The following is an 18,889-nucleotide window of genomic DNA, read 5'->3' on the forward strand; positions in this document are numbered from 1 at the left end:
TGTCATGTCGACCTTGCAGTATGTCAACCAAATGACTGTCGACCATCATTAGGTCGACTCAATGATCCATAACCGTGCGAGGGGGACCTGCTGTCCTGGGTGTCAGTGGAGTCCAAGATTGTCTCCTCAATGTTTCCAGTGAAGCAAAGGTGCAAACAGATGTGGGGTGTCCCAAATAATTATCTAGAGGAAGACCATTATCCAGAGGAAGACCATGAAAACAGTGTTTGCTTACAAAGAAAAAAATGAGAGGGTCCCTTTATAGACCTACTCTATTGTCTATCATCAGCGAGGACTCCACTGGCTTAGCTATGAATTGTATATACAGTAGATAGAGATATAGATTTATATTTTTATTACTAAACTACATTGAGCAGAAACCTTAAGGCATTTCGTTGACCTTTCAGACTTTCACTGTTGTATAACTCTGATTTTGTGAATACCGGTTGGAAATGTCATAGGCCTCCATTTGGCTGAGTTCTGCAGCTGCTGTTTCCTTATGGTATTGTTTTACTCCTCAGACCAACAAAGCCGATCAGTGCTGAAGTATATTGCTCCTCCTGCGATTGGCTGCCGGGTGGCAGGTGAGTGTGTGAGGTGGTAGGGGTGGCCATCGTTGGTTGCTTTCTATGCAATGGATGACCATCAGTGGTTTTAACTATCGATGGTCATCCATATTATTTGACTAAGTGGCCCGTGGGCCAATAAGAACCTTGGGGTGGGGTTTCATGTGTGTTGGGGGCGGAGCTATGCTCTATGTCCAGTTCCCTTGGGAAAAATAAAATAAACTATTCTGTTATGCTTTGTCATCGATGGAGTGAAACCATCTGTTTCTTCCCCATCAGTGACAAAACTATTCTACATCGACCATAAACCATCAATGATTATGAATCATCCATGGTCGAAGGACCTCTATGAGGTGGTGCTATATCTGTGTGCATTGTTTCCCTTAGCAGTGGCAAACGCAGGATTTTCAGAAGGTGGTTTCCAGAGGGGTGGAGCAAAGCACGGAGATGACAATTAGGTGACCCAGTATATGCCGGGTCAGTTAAAGTATTATAGATAGACCAAATGTATATAAATAATAATAATAAAAATATATATATATATATATATATATATATATACATACATATGCATACATACAGGGGCGTCAACAGCAGTGTATGACCCCTGGGCATAGCAATGTATTGGGGCCCCTACCGATCCTCCAGCGGTAGGGGTGGGGGAAGCTTTGATGTCCTGCGGGTGGTAGGGGGTATTATATCAACCGCTCAGCATGTAGGGCCTGGATCAGTAATTTCCACTAATTACCCCTTTACTGCACAGATGGTGGGAGATGGAGTGGGAGAAGGGGGCATTGGGCTGAATGAAGGGGCCCTGATACATAACTTCCAGGGTGGTAGAGGATGTTTAATATGCAGAGGAGGGGTGTATAGTGGAGTGGGCTCATTATTCATAATTTTCTGGTGGGAGGACAGCTTGCTTGACTGCAGATATCTCCAGTTCCCGGAACTAGATTTCTTAGAATTGGAGTTTAAAACTAGAGAATCCCACCTACCAAATGGTATTGGGGACTATGGGATGAGAGTTCAGGAGGCAGAGCAATCTGCCCACGAGTACATAATACTACATACCAGGTGTGTGTAGCTGGAGCAGTAACCAGCTGCTGGAAGGCTGATATCTCTGGTTCTGGGAACAGTAGAGACAAGCTACTAGTATCCCTCAAAAGGGGAGAGTCCCAGCTTTTGGAATATACCCTCAGAAAAACTCTAAGTCAGACAAAACCTGAAATATCTGACCAGGAATAACAATAACAGGCTTGGATGGGGACCACTGCTTTGAAGTCAGATATCTCCGGTTCCCAACGGCCGATTTTTACAATTCTTATATCCATGGAAAGAGGGGACCCCCAGCTTTCAGCTGAGGGCCCTTAGCCTCCTCGGGGGGTTTCTGGGTACTCAGAAACCCCCCCTGCGTGCGCTACTGCTTAGTACCCTGGGCACCAATCACCACTCAGGGTCTGCAGCATTTAACTTGAGTACTCACATATTCCACATTGAGACCATTCGAAATTGTCATAACTAAGCTGATATGTAGAAACAGTGTTTTATGTTTCTGACAGGCGGAGGAGATCACAGGAGACAGACTGAGTCCATATTTACTTACATGCTGTCAGGTAAGGTCCGATCAAGTGATTGACAGGCATGGACCAGGGGGAAATAACAGAGATTGGCTGCAAACATGCAGGCATTGTGACAAATATAGGGGCGTGGGTACTTGTGTACTAGTACGGCGCCCATCGCATCGCAGACCATAAGGCATGCGATGGTATGCGATGCGATGGCAGCCGATGTTATACAATTTTAAATTGTATACCATCGAATTGTATGCCATTGTATGCCATTGTATCGCATATACAATGGTATGCGATTTAAAATTGTATAAGCACCCTAATGGGGGCTTACAATGTTAAATGCACCCCCATGCCACCCCCACTATGAGTGTGAACCCGAAGCGTGGCGAGCGCAGCGAGCTCGCGAGGGGCGGCGGTACGCGTCCTACGACCTTTTAATACCCCCACTATCCACATCGGCGTGGAGCTGATTTTATATAGCCCGAAGTGTGGCGAGCGGACGCGGAATACATGTAAAGTAATATGCGTCCCCTCGCGGGGCTCGCTGCGCTCTCCACGCTTCGGGCTAAGTGGCTCGCTTCGCTTGCCACACTATATAAAATCAACTACTCACCGACGTGGATAGTGGGGGTATGAAAAGATCGTAGGACGCGTACCACCACCCCTCGCGGGCTCACCACGCTTCGGGTTCACGTTCATAGTGGGGGTGGCATGGGGGTGCCTTTAACATTGTAAGCCCCCATTAGGGTGCTTATACAATTAAACATCGTGTAGGGGGCTTATACAATTTTAAATCGCATCACAGTGCATCGGGTGTATGGCATGCGATGCGATTATATGTTGTGCGACCAAATATCGTGGGCGCCGTGCTAGTACCGGGGCGTGTTTAAGGCTGCGACTATGACCTCATACATTGTGAGCCCATAGGCCTGCTCAGAACTCTGATAATCAAGACTTCTGCAATGGATGGTGCATCTTTAAACACAGCAGCTGGGACAAATCCTGGTGGCTGCATCCTTTTCAGATAACATTCACAGCAGCAATGGCAATCATTACCAAAGTTCCGTGATTTCTCACTCTGAGCATCAGCTTAGGGATCCCATCAGTGGTGGTTCCAGAGGCGGGGCTGCAGCACAGTTCAAATAGGGGAGCCACACCAACTGCCAGTGAGTCAGTTTGGAATTACAGTTGGTGTGGCTCATTTTGAAATGTTCTGCAGTCCCTCCTCTGGAAGAGCCACTGGATCCCATATGTCCCCATGTCATCAGAATAGACCCATTTCTGATCCCCCTAAAATAATCTTACTGTAATTGTTATCCTGTAAATAAAACTCTTGATCAGCCCAACAGCACACGTTGGAATAGGGTAGTGTAACAAGTATCCTGTTTGGAGTGTGTGTTTGGGGAGTTAGGGCTGGAGTAAGCTCACGTCACATGTCCCAGTTTTACATGTATGATGACTTTGTCCATGCTAGGAAGGAAATCTTTCTGTGTCTATTGCTATAGGGACTTCTAGGCATGAAGAAAGGGTGTTATAGGCAATTAGAGTATAGTCGACACCAGATTTGGCACCTCTTTGGTTTGGGATGTAATCTAACAGTTATATTATTTTTTCCCGGACTCTCTGTAGGTCCGCCTTTGCTATACACAGTCCTCATCCTCAAACCTGGAACCTGGAGCAGGAACATGGGGAAGATACTGCACAAGATTGGACAGCAGAAGTTTGACTTGGTGGGGCTGAAGCTGGTCACCCTGACGACGGAAGATTCATTAAACATTATCCCCTTCGAGGTCAAACAGGTGAGGGCCACCTGGAGAGATACATTAGTCCTTTGACTCTCTATGCAAAACTTAATAGGGTTTTTCTATTTCCATAAAAACTCTTGTCCTAGTTTTCAGACACTATCAAATTGTGCTGTTCAATAATCTTTTGATTTGGGTTTTCTCAAATTAGCATTTTTGAACTTTATCCTTCTCTTGTTTTAAGCTTGACGGCTCTTCCAACAGACCCAGGAGGTGGCTGCTCCAGACTTTCTCTGAGCAGCGGTCTTTTTTCTATGTTTTTTTTGGAGGCAATGCCTTTGCCTTTTTTCATATCTATACCATTTTGTAAAAAAAAAAAAAAATTATTTTGGTATTTTTTACATTTTGTAAAAAATTTTGGGGTAGAAGTCGCACCAGGAACCCAAGCACTTAGTTAGTTAGTTATCCGAGACCATTTGTCATCCATCTGTGACATTTCCATCTAAATCCATCTAGTGGAAAACCCAGAACACGCTCCCCGGGTCAAAGTTCTGCCTGGCCTACACCAACTTGACATCGGACAGAGGTCCTGTCCACTCCAATAGGCATCTCTGAAGTTCTCATCCAAATCCCTAAGGCCCTTACCATGCTCCCCATGCCCATGGTGTGCCCTCTGTGGTTGGCTCCCGGATCTGATTTTTTTTAAAACCACTTAAACCACATGTCCTCTACCCACTCTATGGCGGGACCCCTTTTTGGGAACCCCACGGGGTCTGGATTGGGGGTCTTAGTGACTGTGAACCTAATCTGGACCCAATGAAGACACCTCGCATTGGTTTTGTCCAAATTGGTCCAACAGTGTCCTATGCATAATGGACAAACAAACAGACAAATATGTAAGAGATGTTTTGCTTTTCATGACTTTTTATGTTCTGTGTTTAAATGCAAAGTATTTTGCTGTCTCTGCAGAACAAAGTTCTGTGCCAGGCACATTGTGACTACCTGACCTCTGCCCCCTGCCTCGTTCTCTGCCTCCGGAGAACCAACGCCATTCTCAAACTTCTAGAGCTCCTGGGTCCAGAAGAGCCGCATCAGTGTAAATCTCAAGACCAGTTCCTCTGGAGAGCCCAGTATGGCATCAGTGCCGTGCAGAATGGGATGTACGGTACGTGATTGTGTCTCTTACACGCGTGCTTATGTCTGTGTTACAGATGCACTCCCAAATGTGACAAAAGCAAATCAACTTCAAGAACAAGAATGGCTTCATCAGGGATGCGTACTTCTTAGTAGTCTGGGGGTGTTGGGTGGGTGAGGGGTCAGATTTGAAAACAAATTGTCTATAGTGGCTGTGTTTCCAAGTCACAGCCCCAGGTATCACAGATGCCGCTTGCCCCAAATCTGACAGCTCTTGAGTCCACACATAAAAATCGGGACTGTCCTACTGCACATGCTGGATGCTGAGCCAGTGACTACTATTTCACATACCTTGGTGACCTCCACACAATATTGTGACCCTCTGGCACAGACCAACTATTTCTCAGGTGACATTGTTTCTGGTTATGATTTCCTTTACAGGGTTCGCAAATACGTGCTATAGCATGTATTTGTTGCGAAAGTACCTTCCAAGGACTCACTTTTTTAGAATGGGCGGGTCCCATGGGACAGTGGGAGTCTGGGTCAGTGTATTGCAGCGCATGAGGTGCTGGCAGGGAGGGGGAGCGCCCAGCAAGGAGGACGGAGTCCAGCAGCAGCTTCCCACAGACCACCGGTTCCTGGTCTCAGCAGCCCCAGCGCTGGCATCTACTATTAATCACCGCACTGAAGCAGCAGCAGCATGGGATTGCTGCTTGCTTCTGTACTGCTGCTTCAGTGTAGTGATTATTAGTAGATATTAGTGCTGGGGCTGCCAAGACCAGGAGCCGGAGGTCAGGTTATTACCCCTGGCAGAGAGCAAGTTAACCCCTGGCAGAGAGCATATTAACCCTATGGTAACGAGCCAGAGCATGATTGTTAACCCTTGGCAGAGTAGGTAACTACTGGCAGAGAATTTAACTCACGGCAATGAGCATTTACCCCTGGTAGATCATGTAACCCCATGGCAAGGAGCATGTTAACCCCTGGCAGAGCAGGATAACCTCTGGAAGAGAGCATGTTAACCCCATGGTAACGAGCCAGAGGGTGTTAACCCTTGGCAGAGTATGTAACTACTGTCATAGAATTTAACCCAACCGCAATGAGCATTTACAACTGGTAGATCATGTAACCCCATGGCAATGAGCGTGTTAACCCCTGGCAGAGCAGGTTAACCCCTGGCAAATAGCATGCAACCCCTGGCATCAAGCATGAAACCCATAGCAACGAGCATGTAAGTAAGCGGAACTTATGTGACATAATATGTAAAAAGCTATACGGCGTGTGGTATTATAGGTATTATGGCGTGTGGCATAATGTGTAGTGGGCATTACAGTGTGTGGCATAATGTGTAACGGGCACTATGGCATGTGGTATAATATGTAATGGGTGTGTGACATATAATAAGCATTACAGTGTAAATTTTTGGCGCACACACTGTCCCTATTTCCGGATTATGTATTTTCTACTATATGTCTATCTTGCTTTATGATACTCTCCCCCCCCACCCACCCCCACGATCCACAATAGCCACAGTGAGGAGTGCCGAATCCATAACTGCTTACCAGAAAAAATAGGCTCCGGCCCGCCTACGGCTCAGGTTAAATGTCATGCGGGGGAGAGGAGGAGGCTTCTGTATGTGTCATGCTGGAGGAAAGGGGAGAGGAAGCTTTATTCCATTGGGACCAAGAAAAGTTCAGGTAGGACCCCGATTTTTGTAAATGAGGGGTCTCAGGGACCTACTAATTTCTTTTGGTTTTCACAATCACTGCCTTTAGTAACTATAATCAGTAGCGACTCTTACCTCTGTGTAGGAGGGTGCTGCCACTAGCTGCAATTCCAGCTACTCCTCCACTGCCACCATTGCTGGTCTCCGCCACTGCCGTTCCCTTCTGCCACTGCTGCCACATCACAGGACCGGCGCATACGCAGTATCGTCATCGGTACTGTGCATGCGCATACTCCGAATTCTATGGGCTGCAGGCAAAACAACCCATAGAGGCATTCCGAAGGGAGGGAACACCTCCCAGTGGGACTGCCTTGAGTGACTGGCAGATCGGACTTCCAATAGAAAGTCACTGCCAGTCAAAGTGAAGCCATTTTCACAGGAGAACTCAATAGCCCAGGACTCGCTTAGCGGCTGCAAGGAAAACAGGGGCTTTCAGGTGGGGATCCTCTTTGACATGCCCAACCCCTGTCACCTCTATATTGTGTCATTGTACATTATCTTTGTGTCACATCTTAGTATAGAACCTCCATATTGGGTCATTGTACAGTACCTTTGTGTCACATCTTAGTATAGAAATGGGGAATGGATTCAAGGGATGCCAATGTGATAGTGCCTCTTTACAAGGCATTGGTGAGACCACACTTGGAATACTGTGTTCAGTTGTGGGCACCGCACCTTAAAAAGGACATACAGTAAATGAATTGGAACAGGTACAGAGAAGGACGACTAAGCTAGTAAAAGGTCTCAAATCACTAGAATACAAAGATAGGTTAACCAGGCTGAATATGTTTTCACTGGAGAAACGAAGGTTGAGAGGTGATATGATTAGTATGTTCAAATACAGGATTGGGAATCATGCAACTGGGTGATGATTTGTTCACTAACAGGCCGATACTTAGGACACGCGGTCATGTACTGAGGCTCGAGGAAAGGAAATTCCATGGTTACAGCAACTACTGGATACATTTTTGTCCACTAAGGGAATCCTATAGATATGACTTACTCTAGTCAGTAGTTACAAGTCAAATAGGCTGAACTTGATCGAATAACGTCTTTTCTTTAACCTTAATTACTATGTTACTATCTTGGGTAACTGTACCGTAACTTTGTGTCACATCTCAGTATAGAACTTCTATATTGGGTCATTGTACAGTACCTTTGTGTCACATCTTAGTATAAAACCGTATAAAACCTCTATATTGGGCTTTTGTATAGTATATTTGTGTCACATCTTAGTATAGAACCTTTATATTGGGTCATTGTACAGTACCTTAGTGTCACATCTCAGTATAGAACCTCTATATTGGGTCATTGTACAGTACCTTTGTGTCACAGCTTAGTATCTAACCTCTATATTGGGTCATTGTACAGTACCTTTCTGTCACATCTTAGTAAATAACCTCTATATTGGGCCATTTTACAGTACCTTTGAGTCACATATTAGTATCTAATCTCTATATAGGGTCATTGTACAGTACCTTTGTGTCACATCTTAGTGTAGAACCTCTATATTTGGCCACTGTATTGTACCTTTGTGCTACATCTTAGTATAGCACCTCTATATTGGACCATTGTATAGAACTTTTGTGTCACATCTTAGTATAGAACCTCTATATTAGGCCATTGTACAGTAACGTTGTGTCACATCTTAGTATAGAACCTCTATAGTAGGCCATTGTACAGTACCTTTGTGTCACATCTTAGTATTGAACTTCTATATTGGGTCATTACACAGTACCTTTTGTGTCACAGCTCAGTATAGAACCTCTATATTGGGTCATTGTACAGTACCTTTGTGTCACATCTTAGTATAAAACTGTATACAACCTCTATATTGGGCTATTGTATAGTATATTTGTGTCACATCTTAGTATAGAACCTTTATATTGGGTCATTGTACAGTACCTTAGTGTCACATCTTAGTATAAAACCGTATACAACCTCTATATTGGGCTATTGTATAGTATATTTGTGTCACATCTCAGTATAGAACCTCTATATTGGGTAATTGTACAGTACATCTGTGTCACATCTTACTATCTAACCTCTATATTGGGTCATTGTACAGTACCTTTGTGTCACATCTTAGTATATAACCTCTATATTGGGCCATTGTACAGTACCTTTGTGTCACATCTTAGTAAAGAACCTCTATATTGGGTCATTGTACAGTACCGTTTTGTCACATCTTAGTAAAGAACCTCTATATTGGGTCATTGTACAGTACCTTTTTGTCACATCTTAGTAAAGAACCTCTATATTGGGTCATTGTACAGTACCTTTGTGTCACATCTTAGTATCTAATCTCTATATTGGACCATTGTACAGTACCTGTGTGTCACATCTTAGTATAGAACTTCTATATTGGGTCATTGTACAGTCTTTTGTGTCACATCTAAGTATAGAACCTCTAGATTGGGTCATTGTACAGTATCTTTTTGTCACATCTTAGTAAATAACCTCTATATTGAGCCATTGTACAGTACCTTTGTGTCACAGCTTAGTATCTAACCTCTATATTGGGTCATTGTACAGTACCTTTCTGTCACATCTTAGTAAATAACCTCTATATTGGGCCATTTTACAGTACCTTTGAGTCACATATTAGTATCTAATCTCTATATAGGGTCATTGTACAGTACCTTTGTGTCACATCTTAGTGTAGAACCTCTATATTTGGCCACTGTATTGTACCTTTGTGCTACATCTTAGTATAGCACCTCTATATTGGACCATTGTATAGAACTTTTGTGTCACATCTTAGTATAGAACCTCTATATTAGGCCATTGTACAGTAACGTTGTGTCACATCTTAGTATAGAACCTCTATAGTAGGCCATTGTACAGTACCTTTGTGTCACATCTCAGTATAGAACTTCTATATTGGGTCATTGTACAGTACCTTTGTGTCACATCTTAGTGAAGAACCTCTATATTTGGCCATTGTACAGTACTTTTGTGTCACATCTTAGTACAGAACCTTTATATTAGGCCATTGTACCGTACCTTTGTGTCACATCTTAGTATATAACCTCTATATTAGGTCATTTCACAGTACTTAGTATAAAACCTCTATATTGGGCCATTGTACAGCAGTGATATGAAGTTTGAGTGAGACTATTTCTGTGCAGCTTTAGACTGTCTCGCTTATTTTATGCAGCAATTTGTGCCCTATTATAAACAGAGAGACATCCCAGCAGGCAATAAGACGGAGGATAATGGTTATAATCCTTTTGCTCTAAATTTATTGTATCCTTTCATTTTATAGCAGAAATAGAACAGAAATTAATTCCTTGCTGCGCCCTAGCCCCCACTCGTTCAGGCATTATCTTCCTATAGAGAACTCCCTTCCTTCCCCTGCATTATCCAGCAGTTGTGCAAATAGCCGCAGCATATCCGCTGTGCTGGGGCTTGTAGTGCAACAACAGCTGGAGGGCGACAGGTTGTATAATACCAGTGTGCGTAATCTGAGTGCACCAATGTCCTCTCCATACATCTACCTTTGCTCACAGACGCTCTCTGTCCACCCGGCAGCGCTGGTTGCTAACTGAATGCAGGGTATCCGTATGATAGATCAGCATTGTGTAGGTTGACAGTAACTCAAACAACACCATATGGTTAAAACTGAGTCGAGCGAAGTGAGCCCTCAATGGTAAAGTTTTCTGCTGATGGTGTGTCGCCCATTTGCCTATTGACCATTTTCATGTCGGCCTTTTGTATCAGTCAACCTAATGCATGTGAGTAACTCAGGGGTAGATGTATGAAGCCGAGATAAGGGAGGAGAAGTGAGCCAGAGGAGGAGTGGCCTATGGCAACCAATCAGCACTGAAGTAACATCTATAATTAGCATAATATAAAATTACGTTGCTAAATAACATTGGTACCCCAACTTTCCTCTGCATCAAAACTAATATGCCACAACACACAAATGATATCATTCATACAACATTAACAGCTTCTCACAAAGGAGGGGGAGGGACATTTGCTAATCTACTGCACAGCTCATTGGTAGCTTGGTTCCAGGGGAGGAGCCATCCTCTAGTAAGCACATCAATAGGCAATGGCGATCCCATTTAAGAGTGGGCCAAACCAGATAAACCGGGGCCACCTAAACCAGGTATGTAGTTCCACTGCAAACCTTCTTTTTAGGTTTTTCATTTTCATTATACTGATAGCAGATGGGCACGCTGACCCCTAGGTGGGGCGCTGTTGCCCATCTGATTAGGCAGTGTTGCTTGGCATAACCAGCCTGACGTAAAACCATATTTGCCTACCCTCCCGGAATGGCCTGCAAATCGGGTCCCCCTCCCGGCCCCCCCGGGAAGGTGGACAAGTCTCCCGCATTGTAGCAACAGCCCCTGCTCCCCCCTTCCCCGCAGTAAAAATGTCCGAATTGCGCAGGTCCGCGGGGAGGGGGCGGTGCTAAAATGACGTGAATCGCTGCATTTCACGTCATTTTAACCCCTCCCCCCATCCACGGACCCGATAATTAATGCGGCTGCCGGTCGTGGGGGCGGGGCTTGGTGACGTCAGCCTCACCCCTCCCCCAAAACGAAGCCTCGTCCAGCCCTGCTTTCACTCCTCTCCAGGCTTCTCCCAGATAGGAGTTTAAAAAAGTCGGCATGTATGCGGCGTAAAACACTAATAGATTTGCATCCATTTTATATTACTGATGAGTTGAAGATCTAGTTCACCTTTAATGTTTTGTGTGAGTAATAAACCCAGTATTTATTACGATGTGTAAAGGGTAAGTGCTGAGCATTCTATGCAATTATCAATGCACTGAAAATGACGGCACCAGACCATTATTAACCACCTTGTCAGTCCATCTTTCCTACTTACTGGAAGACCTTAGTATGTAGTGTTTAAATTATTGATACATTTCCTGTACCTCTTCCAAGGAATGCTTGGCCAGTATGTTCTGGCCATGCATTAAACTCTCATTCCATTTCTTTCCATTTGTACAGAGAATGACCATGTGGTTTATTAACTGCTTCAGTAGAGGCCATCAATGAAGCGCAGTCAGCTGGGCCGCAGTAAAAAGGAACCTTGGAACCTAGGTTTTGGCAAATGCACCTATCTTTGTGCTAAGCCTCCTAGTTTTATTGAGCAAGATGGTGGTGTCACACATACGAACAGCCGCTTATACAGGCAGGGTCAGCGCCCGATTAAAGGTTCAAGGTGCCAGATGGCTGCGCCAATGTAACTTACTGATGGAACCAGGGCCGGATTTGTGCCTAGGCCCGTGAGGCACGGGCCTCAGGGCGGCACCAATCAAGGGCGGCAAGGCAGGCGGACATTCTTCCAAATTTCAGCATGGCAGAGCGGGTGGGCAGCGGCAAGTGACAAGCGGCGCCACCGCGGCCGACATGATTCATCATATGTCGACGGCAGCGCCGCTCGTCACCCGCTCTGTGATGCACTTGCACAGTACCTCACTCTCCTTGGTCCCCCTGCGCATCATGATCTGGCTCCGCCGCTGGGTGAGCTGAGCTGAATTGCTCTGGCTCACTGCCGCCGGCGCCCATTGGCTGCTGTATACAAGGGGAAAGCAGCTGAGCGGCGCAAACCTCCCTGCACTCAGTGTGAGAGAGACTGACTGAGACTGCAGATAAAGTTAATTCACCCTCCCTCATGGTCCTCCTTACAGTTAGCAGTCCAGACTGCTTTACATTCTTTTGAAGTGGGCTACAGTTAAATTTGTATGTAGTCTATAAATAACTATATATATATATATATATATAATATATATATATAGCAGAGAGATCCGCACTCCAGATCAGGACAGCATCAGTGGGGTGCTCTGCTTAAAGTACCACTAGTGTACCAAAATATAATTCCAGGGGCTGATCCATAAAAATCAACCAAGCGTGCACACTCCAAAATTCCAGCAGTGACAATTTTATTATGTTTCATACATCACCATTGTGATAAGTCAAGCAGTCGACGTTTCGGACCAGTAATAGTCCTTTTTCAAGACGGCATCTATGACAGCCAAACAACGCCACAGCAATGTAAAGGACAATGTGATAGTGTGCCTGGGGTGCCCCTTATACTGGTCAGTAATTAGTGTTATACCAATCATCTGTGTCAATTAACCCCCTTACAATATGGAGACTCATATGGCTCAAACCCATACTGACCTCACCATGCAGTCACCGGTATTCATAGCAGCGTGTACAACACGGGTACCATACAGCGCCGAACCCGGAAGTGCCGAACCCGGAAGTGACGTTGGTGCGTTCCACCAGACTGTCACTTCCGGTGTTTGCGTTTCACAGCCTTCCAACAGCACTTGTCAGGCTAGATCCTATGCAGGATTATAGCCTATGACGCGCTGCTGATACAACCAATTACTATTGACAAAACACCTCCAATGTATCTATTAGACTGAAAGGGGCAGCTAAAGGCACTAGTAGTCTGCTTATAAATGTAATAATACATCGGATAAACCGGTAGCCAAACACTATCTGGCAATGGGACACCAGATTGCCACATTGAGGTGTATCCTTGTGGACCATGTACCAAAACCGTCTAGGGGGGGTGATAGAAATCTCCGCTTGCGTCAACTTGAGGCTCGGTGGATACAAGAACAATACTGATGCACACTCTAGGTGCTAAGAACACTGATAGTAAAAATAATTTTGATAACTCTTACAATTAACATGGAGTATAATTGAAGTTCTTAGCACACATTTGCGCAAATATGTGGGCCCATCCACCACGTCCAGGTGAACTTCATTAGATGGGTCCCTAACATTTCTAATACTAACACATTATATAAATTTATCTAGGTCTTACCTTCAAATAGAGCCCATATTAACATGCAGTCTGAAATGTAGGAACCTGTGCTAATTAAAACACCTGAGGGTAGATGGGAGGGGTGCCAGTGCCAGAATGAAGGAGCCTTACCTTCAGTGTACAATATATACACAAATATTTGGGAAAGGGGGGGGGGACTGGACTGCACACCATATTTTTAAACATAATGAGAGGTGCTACCAAGTTAAGGCTTGTAGTACCATACAGGAAAAAAGAAGGTACTTGTTTCTTATCACGGCCACAATCGTGGGCATCGTGTGTCTTAACTTTAAGGCACACGATGCCCGCGATTTCCTTTGAAAAAACAGTACTCGGGTACATTGCGTCGGTCGTGTGCCTTTAGAAGGCACACGACGCGACCGACGCGATGCCCACGATTTCCCCATAGGCTTCAATGTTAAAATATTTTAACATTGAAGCCTATGCACGCCCGACGCGATGCCCCCGATTTCTCCTTAGGCTTCAATGTTAAAATATTTAACATTGAAGCCTATGCGATGGACCCGATTTGTCCATAGGCTTCAATGTTAAATTATGTTAACATTGAAACTGAGTCAATTTAACATAGTAAAAAATGGGAAAAGGCCGAATAAGGGCCATTTCTCATTGGCTATGGCGCCGTCATGTGTGTAAAAAATAATGGCCCCCATTGTGGCCGCCACCCCCACGATTAACGCGAACCCGAAGCGTGGCGAGTGCAGCGAGCCCGCAAGGGGCGGCGGTGCGCGTCCTCCGACCTTTTCATTCCCCTACTATCCACGTCGGCGTGGAGTTGAGAATAGATTAGTGTGGCGAGCGCAGCGAGCCACCGAGCCCGAAGCGTGGTGAGCGCAGCGAGCCCCGCGAGGGGACGCTGATACCTGTGAAGCCCGCGAGGGGACACAGGGATCTGTGAAGGTATCAGCGTCCCCTCGCGGGGCTCGCTGCGCTCGCCACGCTTCGAGCTCGGTGGCTCGCTGCGCTCGCCACACTAATCTATTCTCAACTCCACGCCGACGTGGATAGTAGGGGAATGAAAAGGTCGGAGGACGCGCACCGCCGCCCCTCGCGGGCTCGCTGCGCTCGCCACGCTTCGGGTTCGCGTCAATCGTGGGGGTGGCGGCCACAATGGGGGGCCATTATTTTTTACACACATGACGGGGCCATACCCAATGAGAAATGGCCCATATTGGCCCTTTTACCATTTTTTACTATGTTAAATGGACTCAGTTTCAATGTTAAAAAAATTTAACATTGAAGCCTATGGACACGATGGACCCGATTTCTCCATAGGCTTCAATGTTAAAATAATTTAACATTGAAGCCTATGGACACGATGTACCCGATTTCTCCATAGGCTTCAATGTTAAATTATTTTAACATTGAAGCCTATGGAGAAATCGGGTACATCGCGTCGGTCGCGTCGTGTGCGTTTTGGTATGCACCCGACGCGACCGACACAATTTTTTCCGACACGACCACCACGATAGAAATCGTGGTGGCCGTGCTAGGAAACAAGTACCAAAAAGAACAATACTGATGCACACTCTAGGTGCTAAGAACACTGATAGTAAAAATAATTTTGATAACTCTTACAATTAACATGGAGTATAATTGAAGTTCTAAGCACACATTTGCGCAAAAATTGTGGGCCCATCCACCACGTCCAGGTGAACTTCATTAGATGGGTCCCTAACATTTCTAATACTAACACATTATATAAATTTATCTAGGTCTTACCTTCAAATAGAGCCCATATTAACATGCAGTCTGAAATGTAGGAACCTGTGCTAATTAAAACATCTGAGGGTAGAAGGGAGGGGTGCCAGTGCCAGAATGAAGGAGCCTTACCTTCAGTGTACAATATATACACAAATATTTGGGAAAGAGGGGGGGATTGGACTGCACACCATATTTTTAAACATAATGAGAGGTGCTACCAAGTTAAGGCTTACCAGCTTAATACAGTTGCCCCTCGGGGACTCAATGAACACAATCCACTTAATTGTTTTTTGACATCATGAGCGGCAAGAGATTGTTGGTTGTGGGCAGTAGTAACTGACTGACACGGAGATACCATATGAATTGTTATAATGTGTGACCATTGAGTATGTATATAATGTTGCCTGTGGGCATTGTGTGTATATATGTATATCTGTTGTTTGTTATTGTGTTGTAAATATTCTATGTGTATATTTTTGTATATATTGAGCACCTTACTGTTTTTGCACTTTAGCACACTGCACTTTATTATGAACGGCCTGAGGTGTAGCCTGGATGCGCTCCTTTATTGGTTTGGGTGATTGACCTGGGTTAGGTCTTACAACTATGTGTGTCACCCATGCAACCCCAGTGGTTCACCTGTATTATTACATTTATAAGCAGACTACTAGTGCCTTTAGCTGCCCCTTTCAGTCTAATAGATACATTGGAGGTGTTTTGTCAATAGTAATTGGTTGTATCAGCAGCGCGTCATAGGCTATAATCCTGCATAGGATCTAGCCTGACAAGCGCTGTTGGAAGGCTGTGAAACGCAAACACCGGAAGTGACAGTCTGGTGGAACGCACCGACGTCACTTCCGGGTTCGGCACTTCCGGGTTCGGCGCTGTATGGAACCCGGCGTTGCTGTCAGCATGTGGTACACGCTGCTATGAATACCGGTGACTGCATGGTAAGGTCAGTATGGGTTTGAGCCATATGAGTCTCCGTTTTGTAAGGGGGTTAATTGACACAGATGATTGGTATAACACTAATTACTGACCAGTATAAGGGGCGCCCCAGGCACACTATCACATTGTCCTTTACATTGCTGTGGCGTTGTTTGGCTGTCATAGATGCCGTCTTGAAAAAGGACTATTACTGGTCCGAAACGTCGACTGCTTGACTTATCACAATGGTGATGTATGAAACATAATAAAATTGTCACTGCTGGAATTTTGAAATGTGCACGCTTGGTTGATTTTTATGGATCAGCCCCTGGAACTATATATATAATATATATATATATATATATATATATATATATATATATATATATATATCTACTACCTTAATAATGATTACATTAAAATAGGGGGGGGGGGCGGGCAGAAATTTTGTGCCTAGGGGCGGCCTGACCCCTAAATTCGCCCCTGGATGGAACCATTACTTGATGTACATTGTGCTACAGCGCCAGTTGTGCAGCCTAAAGTCAAAGTCTCCTTTGGTGTGGTATAATAGAAGAATAGCCGCTGCCCGTTTTAGCAGTCGGGATTCCGAGGTCGGTGTAATAACTGTCGGAATCCAAACTGCCAGTCATACCGCACCCGTCTCCTTCACACTCCAGCAATAGAACCTAGATGCCAGTTGTATATCCTTTGTTACATGCACACAGGCAGTGAAGAAAAAATACGTGAAAAACACGTCTGTTGCTTGTGTTAACATTTTGTGTATGTCGGCCGTGTGCATGTCGACAACATGGTGTGGGCCTATCATCCGGTTCCCCTTGAATTTATACATAAATTGCCTTCCTCTATTCTATACGGACTGACATCACGACTACAACCGTGCTCAGAAACTTCTTGCGGCAACGCAGGGACCCTGGATATAAAAGTTCCGGAACACGCCCACACACAGCTTACCTTTTGGCTTATAGCCACATCTGCTGATACCGCTGTGGGTGTTGGGTTGTACTCTATTATCCTGAGGTAAAATTGACAGAGAGAAAAGACTATTTAAAACCAGACAATAGATATATATTTATCAGGCGCTGAGGTTGAATTCTACCGCTAGCTAGGCTTGACAGGTACCCAGTCTAGGTAACATAAAGGGAAAGTGTCGCCTAAAATATATACTTCTGTGTTCTCCCTGGTCCCTCCCATATGACAGATTATTGGATTACCATACAAGGAATTCTGACTACAGCCAGGATCCAAATCTCTGTTGATTGGGGGAAGTGGTGCAAACAGACTGATTACCCCAGCATGACATGTGACGTTCACCGCGTATCCCAGCATTCTTGCTGTTAGGTGGTACCACTTAACGTGGCTTCTCCAGATATTACAGCTCCAGGAAGGAAATGGCATTCCTGCTAAGGGTGTGATGTTGAACAAACCCTCTCCGCTTTTCTTGTGACCCTTTTACCTAAAGAATACCCCCTGATAGTTTCACCTTCATCATTTCTGCTTAGAAGTGATGTACATGGGCTGCTTTTACGTCCACTTGTATTGGAGACAGTTGTCCAACAATATTTTGTAATGCAGTGTTCCAAGCTCCACCATTACAGTACACATATTAAGGATATCCATGTTACTTATTTATTATTTATTAACAGTTTCTTATATAGCGCACACAGATTCCACAGCACTTTACAGAGAATATTTGAACATTCACATCAGTCCCTGCCCTAGTGGAGCTTACAATCTATATTCCCTACCACATGTACATGCACACACAGACATTCTAGGGATAATTTTGTCAGGAGTCAATTAACCTACCACTATATTTTTGTATTGTGGGAGGAAACCGGAGTACTCTATCCGGAGGAAACCCACCCAAGTACATGGAGAATATACAAACTCCGCACAGTTAGGGCCATGGTGGGAATTGAACTCATGACCTCAGCGCTGTGAGGCAGTAATGCTAACCCTTACACCGTCTATACTGCCCTAGACTTAGGGCTATTTCACACGCTGCGGCTCTGCCGGGCTGCGAAACCCCGCACGGCCAAGAAGCCATGCCGCACTCAGAAGTTTTCAATGGTGGGGATGGCCACAGCCCGGCAGCCCAGTGTTGGGATCCGGCTGTGGCCAGGCCGTGGCCTTCCCGTGTGAATAGACACAATTGAGTCCATTATTAACTACTGTGTGCGGCATTTTTCCTCTCTTCGTGGACAAAAGTGAGTCTATCACCTGTCACTAAGCAAACACCTCGACGAGTGGGAAACTTGACAAAGGCGTTCGCTACGGGGGTTCGCACATCGGCATATTCGCGCATGCGCAAACCCCAAACATCGGAGAGGGGAGTGAATTTGGGTCTGAATCGCCCTCTTAATTAGTGTCCCAGTCAATATGATTTAACCACCTGGACCAGTGGCGTAAGTTCGTCCCAGTTGCCCGGAGGCAAGATGTGTATTCCCCCCCCCCCCCCCATATACACACAAAACCTTATAAAAAGTATATACTGTATATTCTGTATGTCTGTTATGAAATATAACAGGCATATACAGATGGGGCCGGGCTCATCTTTGCAGGGGATGGCGATGGCGACGCCATCGCCATTCCCTGCTCCCGGCGCCATCTGTGTGTCGGAAGGGGACGCGCGCGCACGAGGTGCGCGCGCGTCCCCTTCCGACGGTGCTGCCGTCCCCT

General features: G+C 45.2%; 1 protein-coding gene across 4 annotated transcripts in view; it reads left to right on the forward strand.

Annotated features, from left to right (window-relative positions):
* The window catches only part of LOC146020071 (dynein axonemal assembly factor 8-like), a 309,887-nt gene that overhangs the window by 250,880 nt on the left and 40,118 nt on the right, over nt 1–18,889 (forward strand). For all 4 annotated transcript variants that reach the window (XM_083152871.1, XM_083152874.1, XM_083152872.1 and 1 more), the window contains 4 exons: nt 522–584; nt 2,126–2,179; nt 3,767–3,936; nt 4,849–5,044. In XM_083152871.1, coding sequence (XP_083008997.1) covers nt 522–584; nt 2,126–2,179; nt 3,767–3,936; nt 4,849–5,044 — 483 coding nt within the window. The remainder of the gene's footprint in view (nt 1–521; nt 585–2,125; nt 2,180–3,766; nt 3,937–4,848; nt 5,045–18,889) is intronic.

Source organism: Crinia signifera, chromosome 7 (genome assembly GCF_055691185.1).
Source record: "Crinia signifera chromosome 7, ASM5569118v1, whole genome shotgun sequence".
Lineage (NCBI taxonomy): Eukaryota > Metazoa > Chordata > Amphibia > Anura > Myobatrachidae > Crinia > Crinia signifera.